The sequence below is a fragment of the Grammomys surdaster genome, unplaced genomic scaffold, assembly GCF_004785775.1.
Source record: "Grammomys surdaster isolate TR1022 unplaced genomic scaffold, NIH_TR_1.0 197, whole genome shotgun sequence".
In the NCBI taxonomy this organism is placed as follows: Eukaryota; Metazoa; Chordata; class Mammalia; order Rodentia; family Muridae; genus Grammomys; species Grammomys surdaster.
The window spans coordinates 2678783-2701127 of NW_021604642.1; the positions used below are offsets into that span (position 1 = coordinate 2678783).

The 22345-nt window shown below is 39.3% G+C and overlaps 1 protein-coding gene across 1 annotated transcript in view; it reads left to right on the top strand.

Annotated features, from left to right (window-relative positions):
- The window catches only part of Ophn1 (oligophrenin 1), a 309606-nt gene that overhangs the window by 183255 nt on the left and 104006 nt on the right, over window positions 1-22345 (top strand). Inside the window, exons 8-15 of the mRNA XM_028770048.1 lie at window positions 3233-3337; window positions 5008-5137; window positions 7274-7374; window positions 11417-11508; window positions 15454-15532; window positions 18586-18619; window positions 19120-19182; window positions 20496-20570. Of these exons, the coding sequence (XP_028625881.1) occupies window positions 3233-3337; window positions 5008-5137; window positions 7274-7374; window positions 11417-11508; window positions 15454-15532; window positions 18586-18619; window positions 19120-19182; window positions 20496-20570 (679 nt within the window). The remainder of the gene's footprint in view (window positions 1-3232; window positions 3338-5007; window positions 5138-7273; window positions 7375-11416; window positions 11509-15453; window positions 15533-18585; window positions 18620-19119; window positions 19183-20495; window positions 20571-22345) is intronic.

Below are 22345 nucleotides of genomic sequence, written 5' to 3' on the forward strand. Positions count from 1 at the left end.
TCCACTGTCCGCTGCCCTGTGCCCTCGCCTGCGACCGGTGCACGGGTGGCGCCCAACAGTTTCTTCAGACAGAGAAATGAGGGATTTCTTCAGATTAGTGATGTCAATCTTTAGCTGTTTGATGTTCCTGTCAATGGCCCTTCAAAGGTCTGAGTAGTATAAGTTCAGAGGCCAGCATCAGGATTAGAACTTCTAACAGCAGACATCATGGGTGATTCATTTTTACCTATAAAGGAAAAAGAAGGGAATTCTCAGGGAGATTCTCTTCCCTGGATGTCAATTGTTATTCATCTTATTTATGGTTGGGCCTGGCTTTGTGGGGGTATCTATTTATTTCATTAATCTTTTTGGTAGCCGGTTAGTTGTGCCTTCTGTGGTATCAAACAGGCTTATCAATCCTTGGCCCCGTAAGGGTCTGGGCCAATCCCTTTAAGGGTAAGAGGGTGTTTCCCCATATCTGTGGCAAAGTTTTATTGGTTTCAGTGGTGCCAGAGGCAGTCAGCAGCAGATTTTCCATGAGCTTTCAGTTTTAGAGAGTTAAAAGTAAACAAGGCATGATGGAGAGTATTTCATGGGGACTCCTTCTGGGGGGTACCATTCCCCCTCTTTTGTTTTTAAAGCCAATTTTTCAGAGTTCTTGTAAAATCAGGGCAGAAGCACCAACAGTCTTTCCTTCCACACTCAGAGAGTCATGAAGACCCTATTTAAAGAAATATAAATCTATATTAATAATCTTTTATCTAAGGACTGTTATAGCACAGCTGACAACTAATCAGACTATATAGTATTTCGATTAGTAATAGCTTTTTCTACTTTTTGTGAGATTACTTCTCTTTTGGAGTATATGTGTTTTGATGCTCACATTTTTATAATTTTATATGTACTATATGAAAACAAGTATTCATTCATTTATTGAAGAAGCACCAAGATTTTGTTGTATTCCAGACACTGTCTTAAACACTGGGTATATTGTAGTAAACCAGAATGACAGTTTCTTTCTTTATGAATACTATACTCCCATGAGGTAGAAAGAAGACATGAAACTGTGCACATTATCAAAACAGTTGTAACCTGTGATAAAAGCTATGAAAGAAACAAATTATTTATGTTTGGTGAACATAGATTCACCAACCTCAATTAACTAGGTCTGAGCTGAATACAGACATATGTCATCACAATGATCATCCAACATGACCAAGTTGTCTTTATCTCACATATACAGGTTGGTACAACATATTAAAGCTAATAATGTAATAAATCACATAAATGGACTTAAAGATAAAAATCACACTATCATCTCAATAGATGCCGAAAGGACCTTTGACAAAAATCCAGATTTCCTTCATGAGAGTGAGTTTAAACATTCTCAAAAAATAAAAAGAAGTTGTGTGTCCTGAGATACTTGTATAAGAAAAGGAAAACTGCAGGAAGTTATGCTTGACTGAGACCCATTGGGACCCATTGTCGTGCAGTGTGATTTGAATGTCAGCCTCAGCACCATGGAAAACCACTAAAAGCGCATTAAGTATGTCCTATCAGGACAATTTTCTTGTGTGGGAAGTGGCTTGGCAGAGGGCTAGGAAAGCAGTTAAAAAGCTATTGTAAGCTGGGTGAGGTGGTACACACTGGTAATATCTGCACCAGGAGGCAAAGGCAGAGAATCATGAGTTCGAGGTCTGCCTAGCATGCAAAACTAGACTCTCAGATTAATTTAAAAAATGCTATAATGGTCTGAGTAAGAAGTCGCATTCACTTGAATTGGTGTGGCAGAAGGAGAAACTGTAAAGGATAGATAAATTAGCAAAATAGTTTGGAGGTTTGGGGATAACTCAGTAGTAGAAAGCTTGCCTCACATATGCAAGGTCTTGGGTTCTATTTATAGCTCAAAAATGGTATTTTGGAGGAAACACTAGCAGAAGGTTCTATTGAATTGGACTTAAATGTGAGTTAAAGAGAGATAAGGGCTAGTTCTGTAGTTCTTGGTTTGAATGACTGGGGAGCACTGATGCCATTTCCTGAGATGAATTTGGGGAAGGATTGTGGATATAGATGTCAATGTGGTAGAGATGTCTCTCTACCATATATTTGTCATAAATGTCCATGGATGTGTGGACTGTCTTGTTTTTATTTTTACCTTTTTATATCTGCTATGCTCAGATGTGGTTCTATAGTTCATCTATTTGCTTTCTACAACAAATGGAGCTGCGTTTACCTATTATACTTTTAATGAATATTGAACTTCTATTTTAAATATTTATAATTGTTAAGTGAGAGTTGTATCTTCTCTTAGTTTTCTTTGTATACATTTTGCTTTTAATAGAATTGAATGAGATATAGATTATCATGAGGGACATGGATACTATGGTAAGTATGTGGGCACCAAATGGTAACTGTGCAGTCGGTTCTGTCCTTTCAGCTTTCTGAGGGTTCTGAGGAGTGACCGCAAGTTGTCAGCATTGTACAGCAAATCTCTCTACCCATTGAGCCATCTCACTGGCCATGGCTTGAATGTTTTGAAAATTAAAAGTGGACTCTTCATCATTTGTATGTCATCTTCTGCTAGAAGCACCTACTATGGGCTAATCCTGAGGATATTTATTTCGATATTTGTTGTGAAAAATGCTTGCAACCATAAGTGGTTGGGATTTTTGAAAAAAAATTGAAATATTTGCATTTACATAATGAAATGTCTCAAATGGATCTCTAGTTTAAACGCAAAGTTTATTTTTCTTATCTACCTTATACCAAAGATTTTTTTATACAATATTTTTACTGTGCTTACATTTTCCTCAGTGTGTATGAGACCTATCACATGAGGTTAGGCGTAAAATTTTTTTCAGGGCTTTTTTTTTTTTTTTTTGGTATTACATCTGCCATTGAAAATTTTGGCTTGTAAATTTTTTTTGGATGAAATGCTGAACCTGTTCAGCAAAGAGATGTAGTGAATTCCTTCAGTCTGTAATTCCTAAGTGGCTTCGGATGCAGTCTAAAAAGGATCCGGATTTTCTATTTCTTTTCTGAGACTGAATGCAGGTGAAGTATTTAACCTAATATGAGAACACTTACCTGTGTGTCCGCTTGTGCTGCCATGACTGCTTGTAATGGTATACTCGGTAAACGCTCTTGATTTTCTTCCCTGATTTCACGGATCCTTTATTTGATCAGGTAGGAAGTGCTGGTGCTAGGTAATGGTAAGTTTCTAAAGGTGATTTTTTTTGTCTCTTTCCCCTAGGTCTTGGCTTTCCTTCATAGCCTCTTCATTTCTAACAGTTTGACAGTGGAGCTCACCCAGGATTTCCTACCCTACAAACAGCAGCTGCAGCTCAGCTTACAGAATGTGAGTTGCAGGTGGATGTCTTCACCTGTCTTTCCCTCAGAATTTGAGCCACAGTGGGCTCATCTCACTGGCCATGGCTTCAGTGTTTTGAAAATTAAAAGTGAATTCTTAACTTTGGAATTTCAGGCCATTTCACCACTGTCAGTTTGTTAGGACAAAGTGGTGTATCGTACAAACATTTTTAACACGTCGAAATGTTCTTGCTTTTTCAGTTTTGACTCTTCCCTGTCTTTGAGGTTTGCTGCTTCTCAGACCCATCATCTACTCAGAAATAGCTCTATCTAGCTAGGATTTATTAAGCATTGATACTTTACTATATCTCTTCCACATCAGAGTCCAGCTGTAGGCTTATTTAAACTTGAGGCTTGGGCCTTAGGCTAGTTGCCAAGTCAGTTAAGCCACTTGGTTTATTATTATGGGTATTTGTTATCGTTTTGTCTCATCACTTAGAGCTAAACAAATGAATTTTAAAATACTTCTCCAAGTTCATGCACATCATAGTTCTTATAAATGACTGTAGACACAGCATATTTTATGTATCAATACATGAGAATTTAGTAATTTATCATTTGATGATTATTTGTGGATACCATGAAAATATATCCTGTTTGAAACATCATGAAAGTCTTTGGCACACCAAAATGAGGCACCAAGGTTTTTCTGACTTACAGGATCATATATTTTCTAGAGTAGATAGATAAAGCTGATATCTTTTATACTACTTGTTACTATATGGAATCAAGCCAGCATTTAAAAAAATATTTACTTATTTAATTTATATGAATGCTGTATCTGCATGTATACTTGTGTGCCAGAAGAGGGCATCAGATCATATAACAGATGGTTGTGAGCCACCATGTGGTTGCTGGGAACTAAACTCAGGACCTCTGGAAGAGGAACCAGTACCCTTACCCACTGAGCCATCTCTCTAGTCCCCAAACCAGCATTTTTAAAGGAGCATAGAGAATGTAACAATTGGTAGTCAGAGAAGGTATTATTAAGATCAAGTGACATTGGACCAGGTGCTACATTGCATGATATTCATAGATGTATTTTTATATTAAAAACTGCTTGCTTAGGGGGATTGTGATGTACAGTTTTACCTACTTTTTTCTTTCTGCATTTATTCCTTTCTTCTGGGTCCTCTCCTTTACCTGAACGTGAGAGTACCTATTTTCTGCTGACTTACAAAATCTTTCTACAATCAAGTTGACTCCTCTGCCATATGTAACTTGACAAATGTGAGCTAATACCAAGCGTTTGCATGTGTACTCATGGCTGACTCATTGTTAGTGTAGTTCACATCTTCTTCACTAACATAAGAAGTTGCCATGATAACAGTATCTTTGCGAACCTTCTCTATAGTTGCCCTTGTTGTAAAGCAAGGGTCAGTCTAACTTCAGACGTTTCAAATTCTTATTTATGTGAAGCTTGAATTAATCTCAGTGGATAAAAGCTCTTGCTTCTTGTGGTATTTGTGTTTTTGTTTCCTTTCTAGTACATAGTACATTAAACTCTAGAATTATTTTCTAGTTACTACTATTCAGCAGTTTTGTATATGTTTTAGCACATGCTGTGAGGAGAGAAATCTCTGTACTATATCTATGATGGATAAATACACAGTCCTGTTGATGATAATAATGATAATGATTATAATGATTTCTTGACAGACAAGAAATCATTTCTCCAGTACCCGGGAGGAAATGGAAGAACTTAAGAAAAGGATGAAAGAAGCTCCTCAGACATGCAAGCTTCCAGGACAGCCAACCATTGAAGGCTATCTCTATACACAGGAGAAATGTGTGTGGGCATGCAGGGTCATCCTCTGGCTTTCAGGAGGCTTGCTGCTTTACCTTTCTGAACTCTGAGAACCCATGTGTCCTTTGTAGATCCATGCCAGATAGAACTCTTTGGAGGGCAGGGCAGGAATAGTAAAAATGCAAAAGAAAGAAACTTTAGGGGTGTGTTAAATTACTATGTCATAGAGTACGATGTCTTTAAAGTTTTCTCTGAGATTCAAGATGAGGAATGTTAATTGTGTATGCTCAACTTTGGGTCAAAACAGAGGTAGGGCAAAGGAAGTAGAAAGATTGTATTTACTGCACTTAATATGTACACTGCTTTAAAGGTCTCATCCCATTTAGTCTTCGAGCCCACATTATGCTTAAGTTACACTAGAGACCACTGAGGCTTCAAACACTCACTAGATCAAAGGTTAACTTCAGATGTATCCTATACCAAAACTGATACCCTTTCCCAGTGTACTGTATCCCACTCACCACTCTCAGAGCTTATACAGCAGTGCTTCTCAACTTGAGGGTCATGACCCCTTTGTGGGTTGAAATGACCTTTTCACAGGGGTCACTTAAGACCATTGGAAGGCACTTTTAAAAAATGATTTATAACAGTAGCAAAATTACAGTTATGGAGTAGCGACAAAAATAATTTTATGGTTGGGGTCACCACAAGCTGAGGAACTATTAAAGGACCTCAGTGGTAGGAAGGTGGAGAACCACTGCTCCACACTGTGAAGCGGTGAGCAGCATCCTAGTTTTCTCCTCACTGTGTGTTAGTAAGACTCTTCATAGATGACAACATAATCTGTCTACAGTGAAGTAAAACTGTGTCTAGCTAAGAACCTCTGCTACATAGTGCAGGGTGCTTCTGTGCCTCAGTTTTCCAAGTTGTCACAAATGGCTGCCACTCCATAAAATGAATGCTCACCAAACCACTTTTTGGCCCAAGTCTATGCAACACATTGAGAGTACAAGAACAAAATGAACCTCACATTTTTTTTTTATTCTGAAAGCAATTCTCAGATTGACAGGAGAGATAGGAAAGTATATTTGTGAAGCATTTAGGGCACTCTCTTTGGGGTATATGTCTAAAAGCTTCTCTGAGGAAGTGATGTTTGACTTAGAAGTTCAGTGAGAGAGTGACAGGTTTAAAAATGGGATGAGGGTGGGTAGAGAACTTCCCATGTGCGCTGCTGTATGAGTAGAGGAATAGGAGTGTTGGAGAACAGACCTCATGCTTAGGTCTTGGTTTGTTGAGAATAACTCTTGTCCTGATGTAATTATTTTAAATATATGTTGTGTGCAATCATTCTTAACTACATGTTGAGTTTGCTGTACAAACTATATGGCCACTTAAGTATTTGGCAACTGAAAGAGCATAGAGGAGAGGGTACCCAGTGACAAGGCCAGAAGGGTCAATTTGATCAAATCATGCAGGGCTTTAGAGATAGACTACGTTGTTTGGAGAGAGTAGGAAAGCTATGCATAATTTATGACAAGGGAGATGACATCAATAGAACGATCTTTTAAAGTAATGTTCTAGCAAAATGGTGAAGAAGGGTTGGATAGGAGCAAATCAGAGCTGGGGAAATGAGAGAAGCCTGCTTGAAATGATTAATAGGAAAAAATGTACATTCGTAATTTATTAGAAATGTTACTAAGTATTAGGAAAACAAAATGATGATAACACCCTTTAACTCATTGCTAAAGGGGTAAAAAGTAGAAATACATGTATGGAAGAGAATGGACACAATTCAGTGTTAGTCAAATGAGAGATTTCAGGAAAGAGCAACCTGGCAGGGGTTTCCAGCTTCTGGATGCATAGATGTCTCTATTCCCAAGGACTGCTGTATAAAGAGTAGGTTTAGAATGAGCCAAGAATGGATGTGGGAAGCATTTGGTGAGGTTTAGCATCTCTGTGGGTGCAGTAGGTAGGTAAAGATGGTGCATAGACAAAGGGCAGTGACTGACCTGGGATCTGTTAGCAAAGAATAACCAATAGGCTGGGAATGTTTGTACTATGTAGAGGCCTTATGTTCAATCTCAAGCCCCGGAGGGGAAAAAAAAAAAGCAAGCCATAAGCAGCTTCTGCTTTGGGGAGGTGAAATATTCTGCTTGCTCACTTTCTTCTGTCTTGTAGGGGCCCTGGGGATATCTTGGGTAAAATACTACTGTCGGTATGAGAAAGAGACCAGGACACTCACCATGACACCAATGGAACAAAAGCCGGGTGCTAAGCAGGTCAGTTTTTGTTAGTGTTAGTTTTTGAGCTCATTTGTGTGATGGTATGTCAGAAAAGAATATATATTGACACAGTGTCAAATAATCCAATCTATCTATCACTGTCGTGTAAAACCAAAACTTGGTTTGGTTATAGAGAAAAGATTTTGCTTTGTGGTCCAGGCTAGTCTGGAATTCATTGTGTAGCACAAACTTATGCCTTAAACTTATAGCAAGTCTCCTGTCTACGACTCCTGAGTGCTGGGATTAACAGGTGTGTTGTATCATATGCAGTTCCTACCATCATCATGGTGTCTTTACCTTTCCAGCCTATTTAGTATAACAGTTGCCTATACTTGTACAAAGAACATATCCAGAACATGAATGACTTTGTTAAGTAGTGAGTTCTTAAAAATGTGACTGAATTTCTTGTATGCCTTTATTAAAAGCACATCTATATGTGTGTGTATATATCCTAATATTAGTGTCACCTCCACACAAGGAAAAATTTGTATAAGTAGTACATATCTCTTCCTCCCCTCTTCAGGCCTTGTCCTACTTGTCAAAATGCCTCGGTAAGTTTACCATTGAGAGGCTAGTTTATTCTCCTGAAAGAACCTGATCCTTTCCATGCACTGATATTTCTACAGTGATCATCACATCGTTCATTCTCTGAAAGTATCCCCTTCACTTGCTTACCTACATGCTGTCACTGTGAACCTTTAAAATATTTACATGTTGCTAGAAGCTTTAAGTATATACAGGAAGGCCCAATTGAGGTAGACAGGAATTTGGAGAAAACTGCCAATTTATATTAACAGTATTTTCTGTAGATGACCAATCTGGTATAGCTTGGACATAGAAAACCAGGGGGGTGAGTTTTGATTATAGACTGTTGAAAACTACTTTTTGCATCAGTCTTTAAACACAGAGCCTACTATTGTACCTCAAATGTATGTTTAAGCTGGGGTACACTCTTTGTCAACAGGCTTCATCAAATTCATCTTGGGTTATGGTATAGGATTTGTCCTTCATCAGCTTGAATTTCTCCAGTATCTGAGTATCAAGTGCTTATGTGTAACACTAGCTGCAGTCTTTTTTTTTCCTATTTCAGGTTTGGGTGTGGTGGTTGTCGAGATGTGGCTTTGAGGAGCCCAGGATAGCTTTAAACTCATTCTAATGTAAAGCATGACCTTGAACGTTTTATCCTCCTGCCTTACTTCCTGAGTTCTGAAATTACCAGTATATGTCTCCACGACTGGTTTATGTAGTACTGAGGATAAATCCTAGGGTTTGAGATATTTATAACTAGGCTAACTTCTAAGCCCCATTGCTTTCAGTTCTACACAAATTGTTATCTGGAGGTTGGACACTAACTTTACTCTCATAGAGAGTAATATCTTTTAGAGTTTTTTTTTTTAATTCCTGTTCAAAAGAACATTCTTTCCAGGGCAAAATCAGTAGAAAACACTTTTATATACCCTTAGCCTATGAGAGCAATTTAGTTTTTCTTTCCTTCTTGTTTCATTGAGTGGATGCTTGCAAAACTGCAATTGTATGAGCCTAACAGTGAGCCTAAGCAGGGTTTTGTTTTATGAGATGGAATCTTTCTATGAAGCTCTGGCTGTCCCGTAACTCACTGTGTGGACCAGACTGACCTTGAACTCACAGAGATCCACTTGCCTCTCCATCCGTGTTTGCATTAAAGCCATGTGTGCCTGGCCCTCAGCCTAAGCAATTTTAATGTGGAATCCCTTAAGGGATTGGAAGAATTCAGCTTTCCATGTAGAAAGTAGTGACAGTGTTATGTAATGTGGCAGTGGGTGGAGGTAAGGAGGTACCTGACTGGCTCATGCCAAGACATTGCCCTGAGAAATCATGCTATACAATGAACCCGCTATGAAGGGAGTTATTTGGGGGAAAGAAAGGGAGTGCGGGCCTGGAGAAGGCTAGGGGCAGAAAGATGGGAGCAAAGCCATGAGGTCAGAGAAGGGGGGTAAAGAAGGACAAAAAGAAGGACAGAGATGGGGAGAGAGGGGCTGGCTTGGAACACTCAAGACTAGATAGAGAGAAAAGTGTATAAGTAAGTATGTGTGTGTGAGAGAGAGAGGGAGAGGGAGCGCAAGCAAGAGTGATCTGGGTAGCGAGCAGTCCTCTTACATGCTGCCAGCCAGCTGCATCTGGCAGTAGTACTGCTGATGACAGTCTATTGCTAGGTTTCTGGGAGGAGTCTAGCACAATCGTCTGTAAGCCAACAGATGGAGAAGAAGTAGTAGTTACTGAAGTCACCCAATTTTTATTTGAAGATATTTTTTCTTGTTAGTCTTCTGATACCATTCCTAGTAATACTTCATGTTTCTGAAAGGAAAATAATATAAATAAATGATGCTATGGTGATAATCGCCGCAGCAGCAGCAGCAGTAGGTAAGAACCACCTTTTCCTAAATGCCAGTTGTCTTCCAAGGACATTTTCTACCAGGTACCTTATCTCCTCTTTGAGCAGCACTATGGAGCAGATATCATGAGCTTAATTTGGAGATAGATATTTGCCCTCTTCCTTACTGTGACACAGTGTCCCCTGGTAGTTCAACGTATAAAGTCTTACTTATGTCATATACTCTGTTTACCAGTCTCCTCCAAAGCAGTTATTTATTTTTTATCAAAAATTTACCCTTTCATGCTAGGCATAATGAAGAAGAGTTAATGGAAGTTTGAGTTCTTGTAGTGGAATAACAGCAGAAATGATTGGCCCATGAATGGCCAAGCTCACTGAGAGAGGAACACCTGGTGGTTACCTAAAGAACATTATGATCTGAGATTATTTATATATTCAGTTTTATTTATTTGTTTTACATTTTAAAATTCTAGACAGAATCTTCCCATACAATCCAGACTAGCCTTGAATTTGTTATCTTTCTCACTCAGGTTAGCGTTTGGGGATTACAGGCATGCATATCTCATCATGTCTGAGCTGGGTATGAATCTTAGCTCTGTGATCTGTTTACTTTTCAACTGAGTACATTGGTATTTGCCAACGATGCATATTGTTTTGATGGATTAGTGCCATAAGTCCAGACCTGGAGCATATGCTGTGTTTGAGTTTGAGACAGTAGGCCAATAGTGCTCTTGTTATTTAATAAATTGCGAAGACTCAGAGCAATGGCCTTCCCAGGGAGGGTCATATAGCTAGCAAATGGCTTACCTACAGCAGTATCCCAAATCTTAACCTTCCTTGTTTAATGCTACTTGGCCCTTACCAACTTGCATATCACTAAGAAATTTTATCTCTCATATTCACCTCTAAGGGTTATGGTGAGGGAAGTATGTGTTAAACTACATCAAAAAAATAGTAAACAACCAATTCATTAAAAATTCCTTGTACAGTATATGGTTCATTGTGTTAACTAAATCTTATAACCCTTGGGTGCCACATTGTCCCTGCTGAGATAATAGAGGAAACACAAACGATGAAGTATCAGGTAGTTGGTCTGTGGCCACCAAGGGGTTTGGCAGATTTGTGTTCCCACGGGAATATTATGAACCACACTACCCTACAAGTATCAAATGTAAAAAATGTTGCTTTGATTAATAAACAAATCTGCCTGTTTCTGTGCTTTTTTCCTACCTCTGGAGAGACTGTTTTTATGACTTTTGTCGTCTTGAAGGTGTGTATTGCCACTCACCTTTTCTCGAACATTCCAGGTTTTAGATAGCTAATTACCCAGTTTCAGTTTCCTACTCAGAGACCTCATGAAAATTTTATTATGAATGCCATTTGGGCACTGCATTTCTCCTGCACTGCCCTGGTGATGGGTATTGAGCTTCTCTTGTATCTGCTGTACTTGGGAAAGGGCACTAGCCTGCCCTGAGCATTTTCATTTTCTCCTGGTTTTGACCACTGATACTTGGAACAATGAGAAGCCATCGACCATGTAATTCCAAGGTTTGAAGGTAAAGGTTCTTAGTGAATCAACCCATTGCTCCTTCATTCAAATGACCCTAAGGACACTACAGATGAGGGAAGAGACTTCGGGATTTTAAATAAATGCTTCTTTCTTTTCAGGGACCTGTAGATTTAACTTTGAAGTACTGTGTGAGACGGAAGACAGAGTCAATTGACAAGAGATTCTGTTTTGATATTGAAACTAATGAAAGGTAAGTTGGGATGCTATGAATTAACAGGATCACCATGTACCACCCATGACTTTGGGTGGCTCTTTTATTTTCCTCCCTCATCTCTTGTTTCTGAAAAGGAGCATGTTATATATAGACCATTGTTGTTCCTGCCTCTCAATCTGCCCTTCACAAGGGTCCCTGTTAGATCTGGCCAAAGCATTTTGTTTAGTTTAGTTTAGTTTAGTTTAGTTTAGTTTAGTTTAGTTTTTGTCTTCTATATATCTATCAGCCACATTTACCTCATTGGCTCTGACCATAGAAAAGTATCTCCTAGAATTTAATTTGCTGTCACATATGCAAAACTTTGCTGTTTTTTTTTTCAAAGTGCCAAAAAACCTGACAGAATAACCATGCTCATTCTTTTTAAGATGATTCTCTTAGTCTGACTCAGGAAGTAGAGTGACACAATTTGGAAGAGAGGGTGAAGTGTAGAGGTAGTATTAGTGACTTTCCCCCGCTTATTGTAAAATGATGCAAGCCTTTCCTACTTTGAAGATATCTATGTGAACTAGAGTAATTTATTGATTTTCAAATATCTGAGCCATTGCTTGCAAATCTGAGGCATGGTTATATTGTTTCTTTTCAACACCTTCTATTCCTCTTCCCTCCACCTCCAGCTAAAAACAGTTTAATGAAGGATAATTATACTTTTGTCTATTTTTTAATACAGTTTATTCTGATTATGGTTCCTTCTCCCACAACTCCTCTTAGACCCTTCCCACCTCCTCACTCTCCCAAATCCACACCCTTCCCTGTGCGCTCGCTCTCGCTCTCTCTCTCTCTCTCTCTCTCTCTCTCTCTCTCTCTCTCTCATTAGAAAACCAGCAGATGTTTAGAAAATATAAGGTAAAATAAAAACAAACAAACCTGAAGAGGACAAAACAAATCAACAAAAAAAAACAAATAACCAAGGAAAAAGTACAAGAACCACATATAGACTCAGAACACACACATTGGCAAACAGAAATCCTATAAAAATTAAAAAAATTAGAAACCATAATATATAAACAGACACCTCTATCCTTTGGAATGAAAGTATTTGACATTATTTTGGTGATAAGCATGCTTGCTGGTTAAGAAGTTCCCCCAAAGTCAGTGAATATGTATGCTACCTGATTTCATTGTCATCTGTTATTTCTATATATCAGGTACTGAGTAATAGAGAAGAATTTAGCCAAATGATTAAATTGCTAGAAAGAACCTTAATCAAGAGGTTATAATGTCACAGAAAAAAAATCATTAAGGGCTGAGATCAACAAGATCAGATGGACTAAGAGATTAGAACATTTTCCCTATTATTTAAAAATTGGAATATCTTTGAACCCTCATAATTTTGGTTTGTGGGTCTCTATGACGTCTTTCTTAAAAAATAGATGATTCCCATCGAAAGGACTGTGATAGTAAACAATGTTATCAGTAACCATGTGACTGGCACTCATTTTTCTAATAACATCAGGCCCTGTAGCATGAGAAAAACAACTGGGCTCTGACTTCCTTTTTGAACTTTTAGCATCTCTGGTTCTGCATCATCTACGTGCTTAATAGTGATGAAATATTCCATGTCAGATTCCATGTTGATTCCTTTTTTAGCTTAAATTTGCCAGCTACCTGTAAATAATATTTTCAACTCAAAGCAATTGCAAATAGTTTGGCTCTAGGTGAGACAGTGGGTGACTTTTATTTTATTTTTTATATTTCTTGCACTGTGTGCTGCTATGATTGACTCTTTGTAGTTGATAAGTTTGGTGTTAATTTTTAGATATGTTCTTTTCTCTTCTAGAATTCCAAGGAACTTTTGTAGTAGAACCTAGGAACTAAGGTTATGATTCACTTGTGAATACTTATCATATTATTTGTGTGTTAAAAACCATAAGCTTACTCAATTTCTTCACCCCATTTTAAACATGAGAACACCAAGATTCAAATACATGAGCTGTCTCTCCTGCAAGACAGAGTCCTGAGTTGTAGGCCCCCACAGTTATTGCCTTTGTGATCTCATTCCATTATTGATCAGAATAGTCAATAACATCATGCACAGAGGTCAACACTCCCTTCACATGGGACCTTGTCAGGTTGTGGCAGCTACTACCCTTACTTGTCCATCTGATCTTAGAAAGAGTCAGGTTTCCCAGGGATTACACATATTGACTCACATTCTCTGGGGTGCCAAGCAGAAGTCTCTTACTCCTTTTTTTTTTCTAGTTCAGGAAGGTAGAATAGCATTAAAATAATTATGTTTGTACCAATATTTGAAATTATAGGCTTATATCACACGAGAGTGCTGCCGTTTTCCAAGTGACTCCTGCCTGTCCAGCCCTTTTCTTAGCCCTTTAAATGAACTTTAGTCTTTACCACATACAGTTTGCTATTACCTGAAGTTCACAATAGAAGATAAGGAGGCAAAAGAGAAGTTAACTAATTTGAATAACACAGCTACTAACTGGTGGAGCCAGGGTCCAAGTCCAGGTGTTTGAATCTCTAAGGAAGGCTGCCTTCTTAACCAGTGCACTCTAATGAATGTACGCCATCCCCTGCCTATTGGTTCCAGGTGGGCAAGCAGAACTTCCAGGAGGGCAAACAATTCATCTAAGGTTATAATGACTCCTATGTGAAGGACTCTGAACTAGTCCTTAGTTCTTTTTCCAGTCTCCAATCCTTAATATTCTTTGAATTTGACTATCTGTAGCACTAAAGAATCTCCAAATGCATCCCTAAGAGTCAGACATTTACTCCTCTAACTTCTGAGGTCAGAGGTGAGCTGACAGGTGGGGCAGCTGGGTTCGATGAGTGGCTCCACTCCTCAAACTGCCTAGTTACTTTCGTAGCTGTTTTGCATTTGCTTGCTCTCCCTCCTTTTGGCTTGTGATTTGGCTGATAGCTATCCAATCCTGCAAGACATATTCCAAAGGATGAGGTTCTTAGAGGAAGGTAAATGGGGAAGAGTTTAGTTTTGAGAGTCAAGTGCTGGCTTTTGGTTAATTTTATCTTAAAGATCATTTACCTTGGTAGGTAAGGGGTATGACAGGAATCCCCTGATGTTAGCACTGTGAAGTAATTCCCAGAGTGTGTGTTCCAGTACACTTAGAGGAAGTGACAGTGCAGAGGGGCAAAGTGATTAACCCAGCATCTTTGAATGTTCTTGTTATTGCTCTTACATCCTGCAACTTGGAGTGAAGCTGCATGGTGTAGAAATGTGGGAGGTGAGCTTCTCATATTGCTGGCTTCAGGAATCTGCTCATTGCCAAGTGTCCTGTTTGGTTCTGAAGGTCTAGCTATATTAGAATAGGCATATCCATCTTTAGTGTCTCTGGATAAAAACAGTGTCCTTATCCAGTTCATTGCTTTAATGTCTGAGAATGGGTTGCAGCAGAAATTTATTTCTTAGGGTTCTTTGGTTGGGAGTTCAAGATCAGTACACTAGCAGGTTTGGAGTCTGGGAATCTTTGTTTCCAAGATCGTGTTTTGCCTCTTCATCTTCTAGAAAGAACATGCTCATTGTTCTCACATGGGGGAAGGGAGAGAAGGGAATGGACTCTCTACTTCAAACCTTTCTTTAAAGGTGCTGTGCCATTTCCTGAAGACTCAACTTACTATTCTCCCATTGGCGATTACAATATAAGAGGATTTTGGAGGGTGTGTGCAGGTGCTTATTTATATTTTCATACCGTAGCAGAACGCCAGAAAGTAAGTAGAATCAGAGTTTGGAGCAATGGACATAAACAAGAGGCCATATAGTACAGTGGTTAAGAATCTTGTTTCTGAAGTATATTACATACATTTATGACAATGTTCCAATAAAAATCATCATTTTGTACAATGAATATCCATTAATTGAAACTATATGTTAAAAACAGTGAAAGAAGCACAAGATATCACTCTCTCAGGTGAATTTTCTGACTTCAACTTGTTATTTTTCCACCCCAGACCAGGAACCATCACTCTTCAGGCGCCTTCAGAAGCCAATAGAAGACTATGGATGGAAGCCATGGATGGGAAAGAACCTGTAAGTTATCTCAGACACTGGAGTAGGGTTGAGAAGGGTACAGAAGGAACCTCAGCAGCATAGGTCAGTGTGTGAGTGCCCTCTAGTGGTAGCAGTGGGGAAATGGTCATAGATTCTTCAGCAGATTCTGAATCTTCGAGCTAGAAGGAATTGGCACTTTCTCATGTTTAATCCAACCTGAGTTTCAAATATGTGGGACTTCTGTAGGAATTTTATAGGACATCCTCCAGAGAAGGTGCTACAGCTACCTGCTCCAATATTAAATTCTGTAGCTATTCCTACAAGTTTTTAAGAATGAAAACTAATCCTTTTTCAGAGTATAAAATTGATTTGTCCATAAAGAAGGGTAGGAAAATCAATGTCATAGATGTAAGTAAGCCTCCATTTAGCTTTCTTATGATTTTTCTAACTTTCTTGTCCCACAAACTCAACTTGTTCTCTTTCATCGGAGAGGAGATAAGAGTTGCACCTTCACCATTTAGGCTGATAGAGAGGAAAAAATCCTTTAGAACAGTCAGAATTAGTTCTACATTTAAAACAATTGTCTTAGTCAGGGTTTCTATTCCTACACAAAACATCACGACCAAGAAGGAAGTTGGGGAGGAAAGGGTTTCTTCAGCTTATTCTTCTACATTGTTGTTCATCACCAATGGAAGTCAGGACTGGAACTCAAGCAGGTCAGAAAGCAGGAGCTGATGCAGAGGCTATGGAGGGATGTTACTTACTGGCTTGATTCCCCTGGCTTGCTCGGCTAGCTTTTTTTTTTTATAGAACCCAGGACTACCAGCCCAGGGATAGCACCACCCACAGTGTGCCCTCCCACCTTGTTCACTAATTGAGAAAATGCCTTACAGCTGGATCTCATGGAGGCATTTCCTCAACTGAAGCTCCTTTCTCTGTGATAACTCCAGCTTGTGTCAAGTTGACACACAAAACCAGCCAGCACAACAATCAAAGCAGAAAGCATTCTCTTTTCAACATCTTTCTAGTAGTTTCTTTTGGTGGCATGTGACATAGCATGAGCTACAAATGCCTGGTCCTGGTTTTGCTGTTACATGGCGATGCCTTAAGCTAGTTATTTTGCTGTCTGTCACTCAGTTTTCTTCTTCTCATTTTAATGATTTCTGCTCTACATACCTTTTAGGATTATTTTGAACAACCAGGTGAAAACCACCCTACACATACCACAGTGCTGTATTAGTTTTGGGTCCTTTTCTCTGCTTTGACAGACTACTACAGTCTTCGAATACAGCATTACTTCCTGGCTCTCTTCAAGTGAAAACCTAGCCTGTGGGGAAACATATTTTTTCCTTTGTGTCCTTGGTTCTCTGTGGATTAAAGAGGCATAATCAGTGCTAGTGAGATACATGGCTTAGTGAGTAAAGGTACTTGCCGTCAAGCTTGGGATCTCAGGAGTCCAATTATCTAGAACCTACATGGTGGAAGGAGGGAACTGACAAGTTGTCCTGATCATCACGTGTGTTGTGACATGCATGCCCCTCCCCTAACGCAAATAAAAATATAAGTGAAGGAAATTAAGAATGTAGTGGCCAGCTCTGAGATTGTATTTGTAGCTGCTAGAACTAGAGTGGAGTGTATTTCCCAGAAACCTGAAGCTTGGTCCTTGATGTTTCTCTCAGAGGATGCTAGGAGCAAGGCATTTCTATGTCCATCCGTCTCCTCCAATTTGTCTCCCTCTAGGTTCTTGAATATCAGAAGGGATTAGAGGCTAATTGTGGAGAATGATGCTAAAATACAGATCCTCTGAACATGCAACCTCCCTAGCTTGGCTGTGGCTGACTCTACTGAGCCCTTGTTTATAAAGGTCACAGCAAATGCTGATCAATGGAGAAATGCCTCTCCCTGAAGTAATTATGAGGATCTACATATGCAGCACTTTTTCTTTTGGAAAGAAGAGACTGGAATTGCTTCTTCCATCCTCACCTAGTGTTACATTTTATTAAACACAAAACCACTGATCATATGGGCTGTGTGTGTGCCTTTATGTCAAGTGTATCAATTAACCATCTTACTTTAACGTGTACTATTTTGTGCTTTGTTGGCTCTTCTTTTTCCAATGTCTTAAGTTGCCTCATTAAGTTATTCAAAATTTATCTGATTTTTAATGTAAGTGATCAGAGCTATAAACTTCTACTTTAGGACTGCCTAAGAGTGTTTTGATGTATTGCATTTTAAACTTTATTAAATTTTAGGGAACTTTTGATTTCATTTCCTCATTGATTCATCATTAAATGGCTGTTTAATCTCCACAAACTTGTGTATTTTCTGCTATTTCTCTTGCTGTTGATTCCTAGCTTTATGTCATTGTTTCTGAGTTAGCATTTCTTTGTATCTTAGTATATGATCCATTTCAAAGTGAACTCGATGGGTTAAGTATGTATGTATAGTCTGTAGAGTTTGGATGGAGTGTTCTTTAAATTTTTGTTGGGCCTATTTATCTATGATGCCATTTAGTTTCAATGTTTCTCTTTTACTCTTTGTTTTGCTTTGGGTTTTTTTTGGGGGGGGGAATTGATCTGCATAATGGTGAGAGTAGGGTATTGAAATTTTTCACTATTATTTTGTTTGGGTGGATCTGTGATTTTTTTCCTAATGGTATTTGTTCTATGAAATAGGATCAACCAGTATTCTGTATGTAAAGTGCATATGTTTAGAATGGTATCAATTAACCATTTTACTATTAATGCCCATTACCTGGGTGTTCTTAAGAAGACCACTTACTTTAAAAAAAATATATTCTTGCTTCACCACAAAATGTTGCCCTGAGCTTTACCTAAATAATGTGTAAGGTGAGTCAGCTGCAGCTTCAGCTGTGTGAACTATGTGACTATCCAGTACAACTCTCAGGGACTGTGTTTTTCTAGGGATCTGGGTAAAGAGAACTCAGTTTCACCTCCTTTTTGTTGTTGTTACAGGTCTAGCATCTCTAATAATTTTGATAGCCTATCTAGGGAATGAAACTGACTCCTATTTGTCCTACCCATCTGTAGTGAGTCACAATAACTTGGTCATTTTTGGTTTCTCTTTTGTAGATCTACCACACTCCTATAACAAAACAGGAAGAAAGTAAGTAATTCTAGCTTTTATTCTATGGACAGCATAAGCTCAAAGTTGTCCCATTGACAGTAAATGCTGGTATTGATGACGTGCACCATTCAAACAAAGCTGTGCAAAATGAAACCTAGCCCTGATTTGAAATTACACATTGATTGAGCTAGGGAAGTTACTCCATTGAAACTTATGATGTGAAAGCTACTGTTGATCCAGAGAAATGCATCATCTCCTCCTTGGTCTAGATCAAAATTCTATGGATTTCCACGGTAGCATTTCCTATTTGACATTGCTCATGTTTAGAGTAGATGGGATATAAAGGGCTGAGCAGAAGCACTTTGTGTTATAACAGTGTAAACCTACCCTGAGCATGGCATCATTCAGTCTGAAGGTGAGTGGAGATGTACGCCTGTCCTCCCCGTCCTCACTGAAGTTCCTTCCTGCACCTCTTGAATCTTGGGTAGAAACTGCATATTATGATATGAACTAACTCTACTTTCCTTTCCTCCAAACAGTGGAGCTGAATGAAGTGGGATTCAAGTTTGTTAGGAAGTGCATCAATTTTATTGAGACCAAAGGTAAGATAGAAACCATCACCTTGAAAGTGTTGAAATTGCACTCCACCATCTCTGCTTTTACCCTAAGGAATCTCCTCTCAACGTTTTTATAAAGCTTGTGTTTAGCACTCTAATTGGGGTTTGGGCTTGGAAGAATGAAGCCTAAAATGACACAAATTAAAGTCTCCTAAAATAGCCAGTTTTGTTCAGAGCCCCAGACAATTTATATTCTAAGGGTTAGGAAGAGTCACATGAGGAAAGTATACAGTCACAAGAACAAACCACACGCAGTACCCAGTTGTGATGACTGATCTGAAGTAAACTCACTCCTAGCCACTATAGCTGGAAGGGGCTCAAAGACACATTCTGAGAACAATTCCATATTTTTGAAGAAACGAGAGGTCACAGGACTCTTATCTTGTTTTCTTGGAGTTTTCTCACAAGCACTCAGAATTTCCCCTTGCACAAGTCCATTTCTGGACTGTGTTCTCATAGCCTGTACACTGGATACAATTTTTAAGATTTCAGCCAGTTCTAAACTGGCTCCCATCATAGCGTTCTTCATCCAACCATAGATGCATAATTTGTGATCTTCACTTTTAGAGAGTGAAGCCTTTCAGTGATTTAGGATGCATTCTGAATTAGCACCTACTGTTCCTCAAGCAGTTTAGTGATGCTTCCATCTCAAACAACCAAGAGCTCGTCTTCTACCACATATCATTTTAATAGCATCTTAAAAATTGATGGGTTCATATCTAAACTCGGGGACATGAAGAATTAGCACACTTCTCCACTGACCGTTAAATGACTTTGTTTCCTTCTGAGGCTATTTAGAGTGCAGGTGGCTGTGGTGTCTGAGTCATTGTGTTTTCTTTGAAGCATTGCATCAGCCTTCCTCAGTGGGAAAGTGGGCTTTTGCTTCACATTTGGTGTACTCCAACCTTCTCCTTTATAACATAGCCTGAGAACAACTGGGGGATTGATATCACCTCCGTGTATTTCAGTCGCTAGCTCCTTTCCAACCCGGCAGACTGTCTCCCTGCTACCTGTTGCGACTCATTGAAGCACATGCTTATTTACTATAGAGTGGGTTCAGATTTATGGGGGAGGGGGGGGTAGGTTCAGTCAAATGGAATCATGACAGATTTTTGGATGCATGATGAGGACTGTAGGATTGTTCCTCTGTAACAGGGAAGGGCTGGAGAACTAGAAGAGAGAAGGAAACCTCTCCGTGTCTGTGAACTAACACCAATGTACAAGGGCTTCCTTATTCTGCCTTGGGAACCTAGAATGCTGGAGCTATGCTAATAAATGACCTGGTTTTCCTTTCCTAGGGATCAAGACGGAAGGGTTGTACCGAACTGTGGGCAGCAACATCCAGGTTCAGAAGCTGCTCTATGCCTTTTTTGGTAACAAATTTACGTTTTTTTATAAAAGAAAATTGGGATAAGTTTATACAGAAACAAATGTGACTGAAAGAGAAAGAGCACGTTTCTCTGGAAGGTTGAAAAACATTTTAAATTTGAGTTGTGGTCTTGTTCTGTTGCTCAGGCTAGTCCCAAATGCTTATGCTCAAGTAATCATCCTGCCTCAACTTCCCAAGCAGCACCATACATGGCCTGTAAAATATGAAGAAATATTTTCAGAGGTGAACCAGACAAATATTTTATACACTTTAAGTCAGAGACCACCTTGCATTGAATGAATGTCTGCCACCTCTCATCTCATCCTGTTCACTTCTCAGGCCCAAGAAAGCCAGTTCTACTACCGCCTCTCCGCTCAAATGTCTCTGGCCATGATGATTGTGTGCATGCGCACTTCCACCAAGTCCAAGCAGCACTCTTCAGTCTGCCTTCCTTGCTCTCCCACTTGAACACATTCTCCTTCTGGGAACTATCTCCTTACTTGACTCCCGTGATGCAATATTCTCCTCATTCTTTTAGCTTTGCATTTCTCTTTCATCAGTGACTCTTCCTGAATCCCCCTTTCCCCCTTCTACATTATAAAGGTATTTCCCAGAGTTCTATTGGGTACTCTATTACTTTTTCCTTTACTGAGTGATATTTGTACTGGATATGGGTTACATTTTCCTTTTAAACAGTATGGTGTCTCTGTCTCTGTGTCTCTCTGTCTCTCTGTCTCTGTCTCTCTCTCGCTTCCCTCCCTCCCTCCCTCCCTCCCTCCCTCCCCTTCTCTATCTTTCTCTCTCTCTCTCTCTCCCTCTCTCTCTCTCTCTCTCCCTCTCTCTCTCTCTCTCTCTCTCTCTCTCTCTCTCTCTCTCTCTCTCTCTCTCTCGGTGTCTTGTAATCTTTTTTGGATGCTTTTATGACTTATGGAGTGTCTTATTTTCATGGAGTCAAAGACCATTGAGGTACAGTGGTTGTTATTGGATTTTTTTTGTGATTCTCTGTAGATTATGTATTCAAATTTCTTTGGAAGTTTGTTAGGCTAGACATAAAGTATTCTCTACTGGCATGTTTAGGCCTGCAAGTATGTTTTTATGTCTCTTGTATCTTCATATCTTCATTCTTGTTGATTAGAACACAAATTGGGGGCTGGGGAAATGGCTCAGTGGGAAAAGAACTTACCACACAAGCATGAAGACCCAAATCTGGTTCCCTGGGACTCAGAGAAGCCAGAGAAGGTAGGGAACATCTATGATAGCAGTACACGTGAGGCAAATGGATAGTGGAGACAGAATTCCTGGAAGCTTGTGGCCCAGCTAACCTGAAGTATGACACAGAGAAGAAGAGACTATCTCAAAAAGTTGTTTGTGAGGAACAGCATCTTAGAGGGTGGGTACCCTGACCTCCACATGGGAGCCGTGACATAGTCCCACACTCAGGCATGCACAAACATGTACACAAAACTAAACATACACGCTATGTACATGCATATTATACAGATGCATCCAAAAGACAACATGAGTGTCTACTTGCTCTGTGAACTCCTGGCATTTTCAGCATAATTCTGTCATTTGACTTTCTTTTCTTCTTTTGTCTGGCCCGTGGAGTGTCGCCTTGGCATTATCATTTATACATGGCTTTGTATTTAGCAACTGACTCAAGTGTGATATTTAGGTTTTGGCCACTGCTTTCTCTAATAGCTCCTTCTTCTTTGTTACTGTGCTGGGTACATATTTCTTGATGTGTTGGGGATGGAACACTCAGTGTATTATGTATTT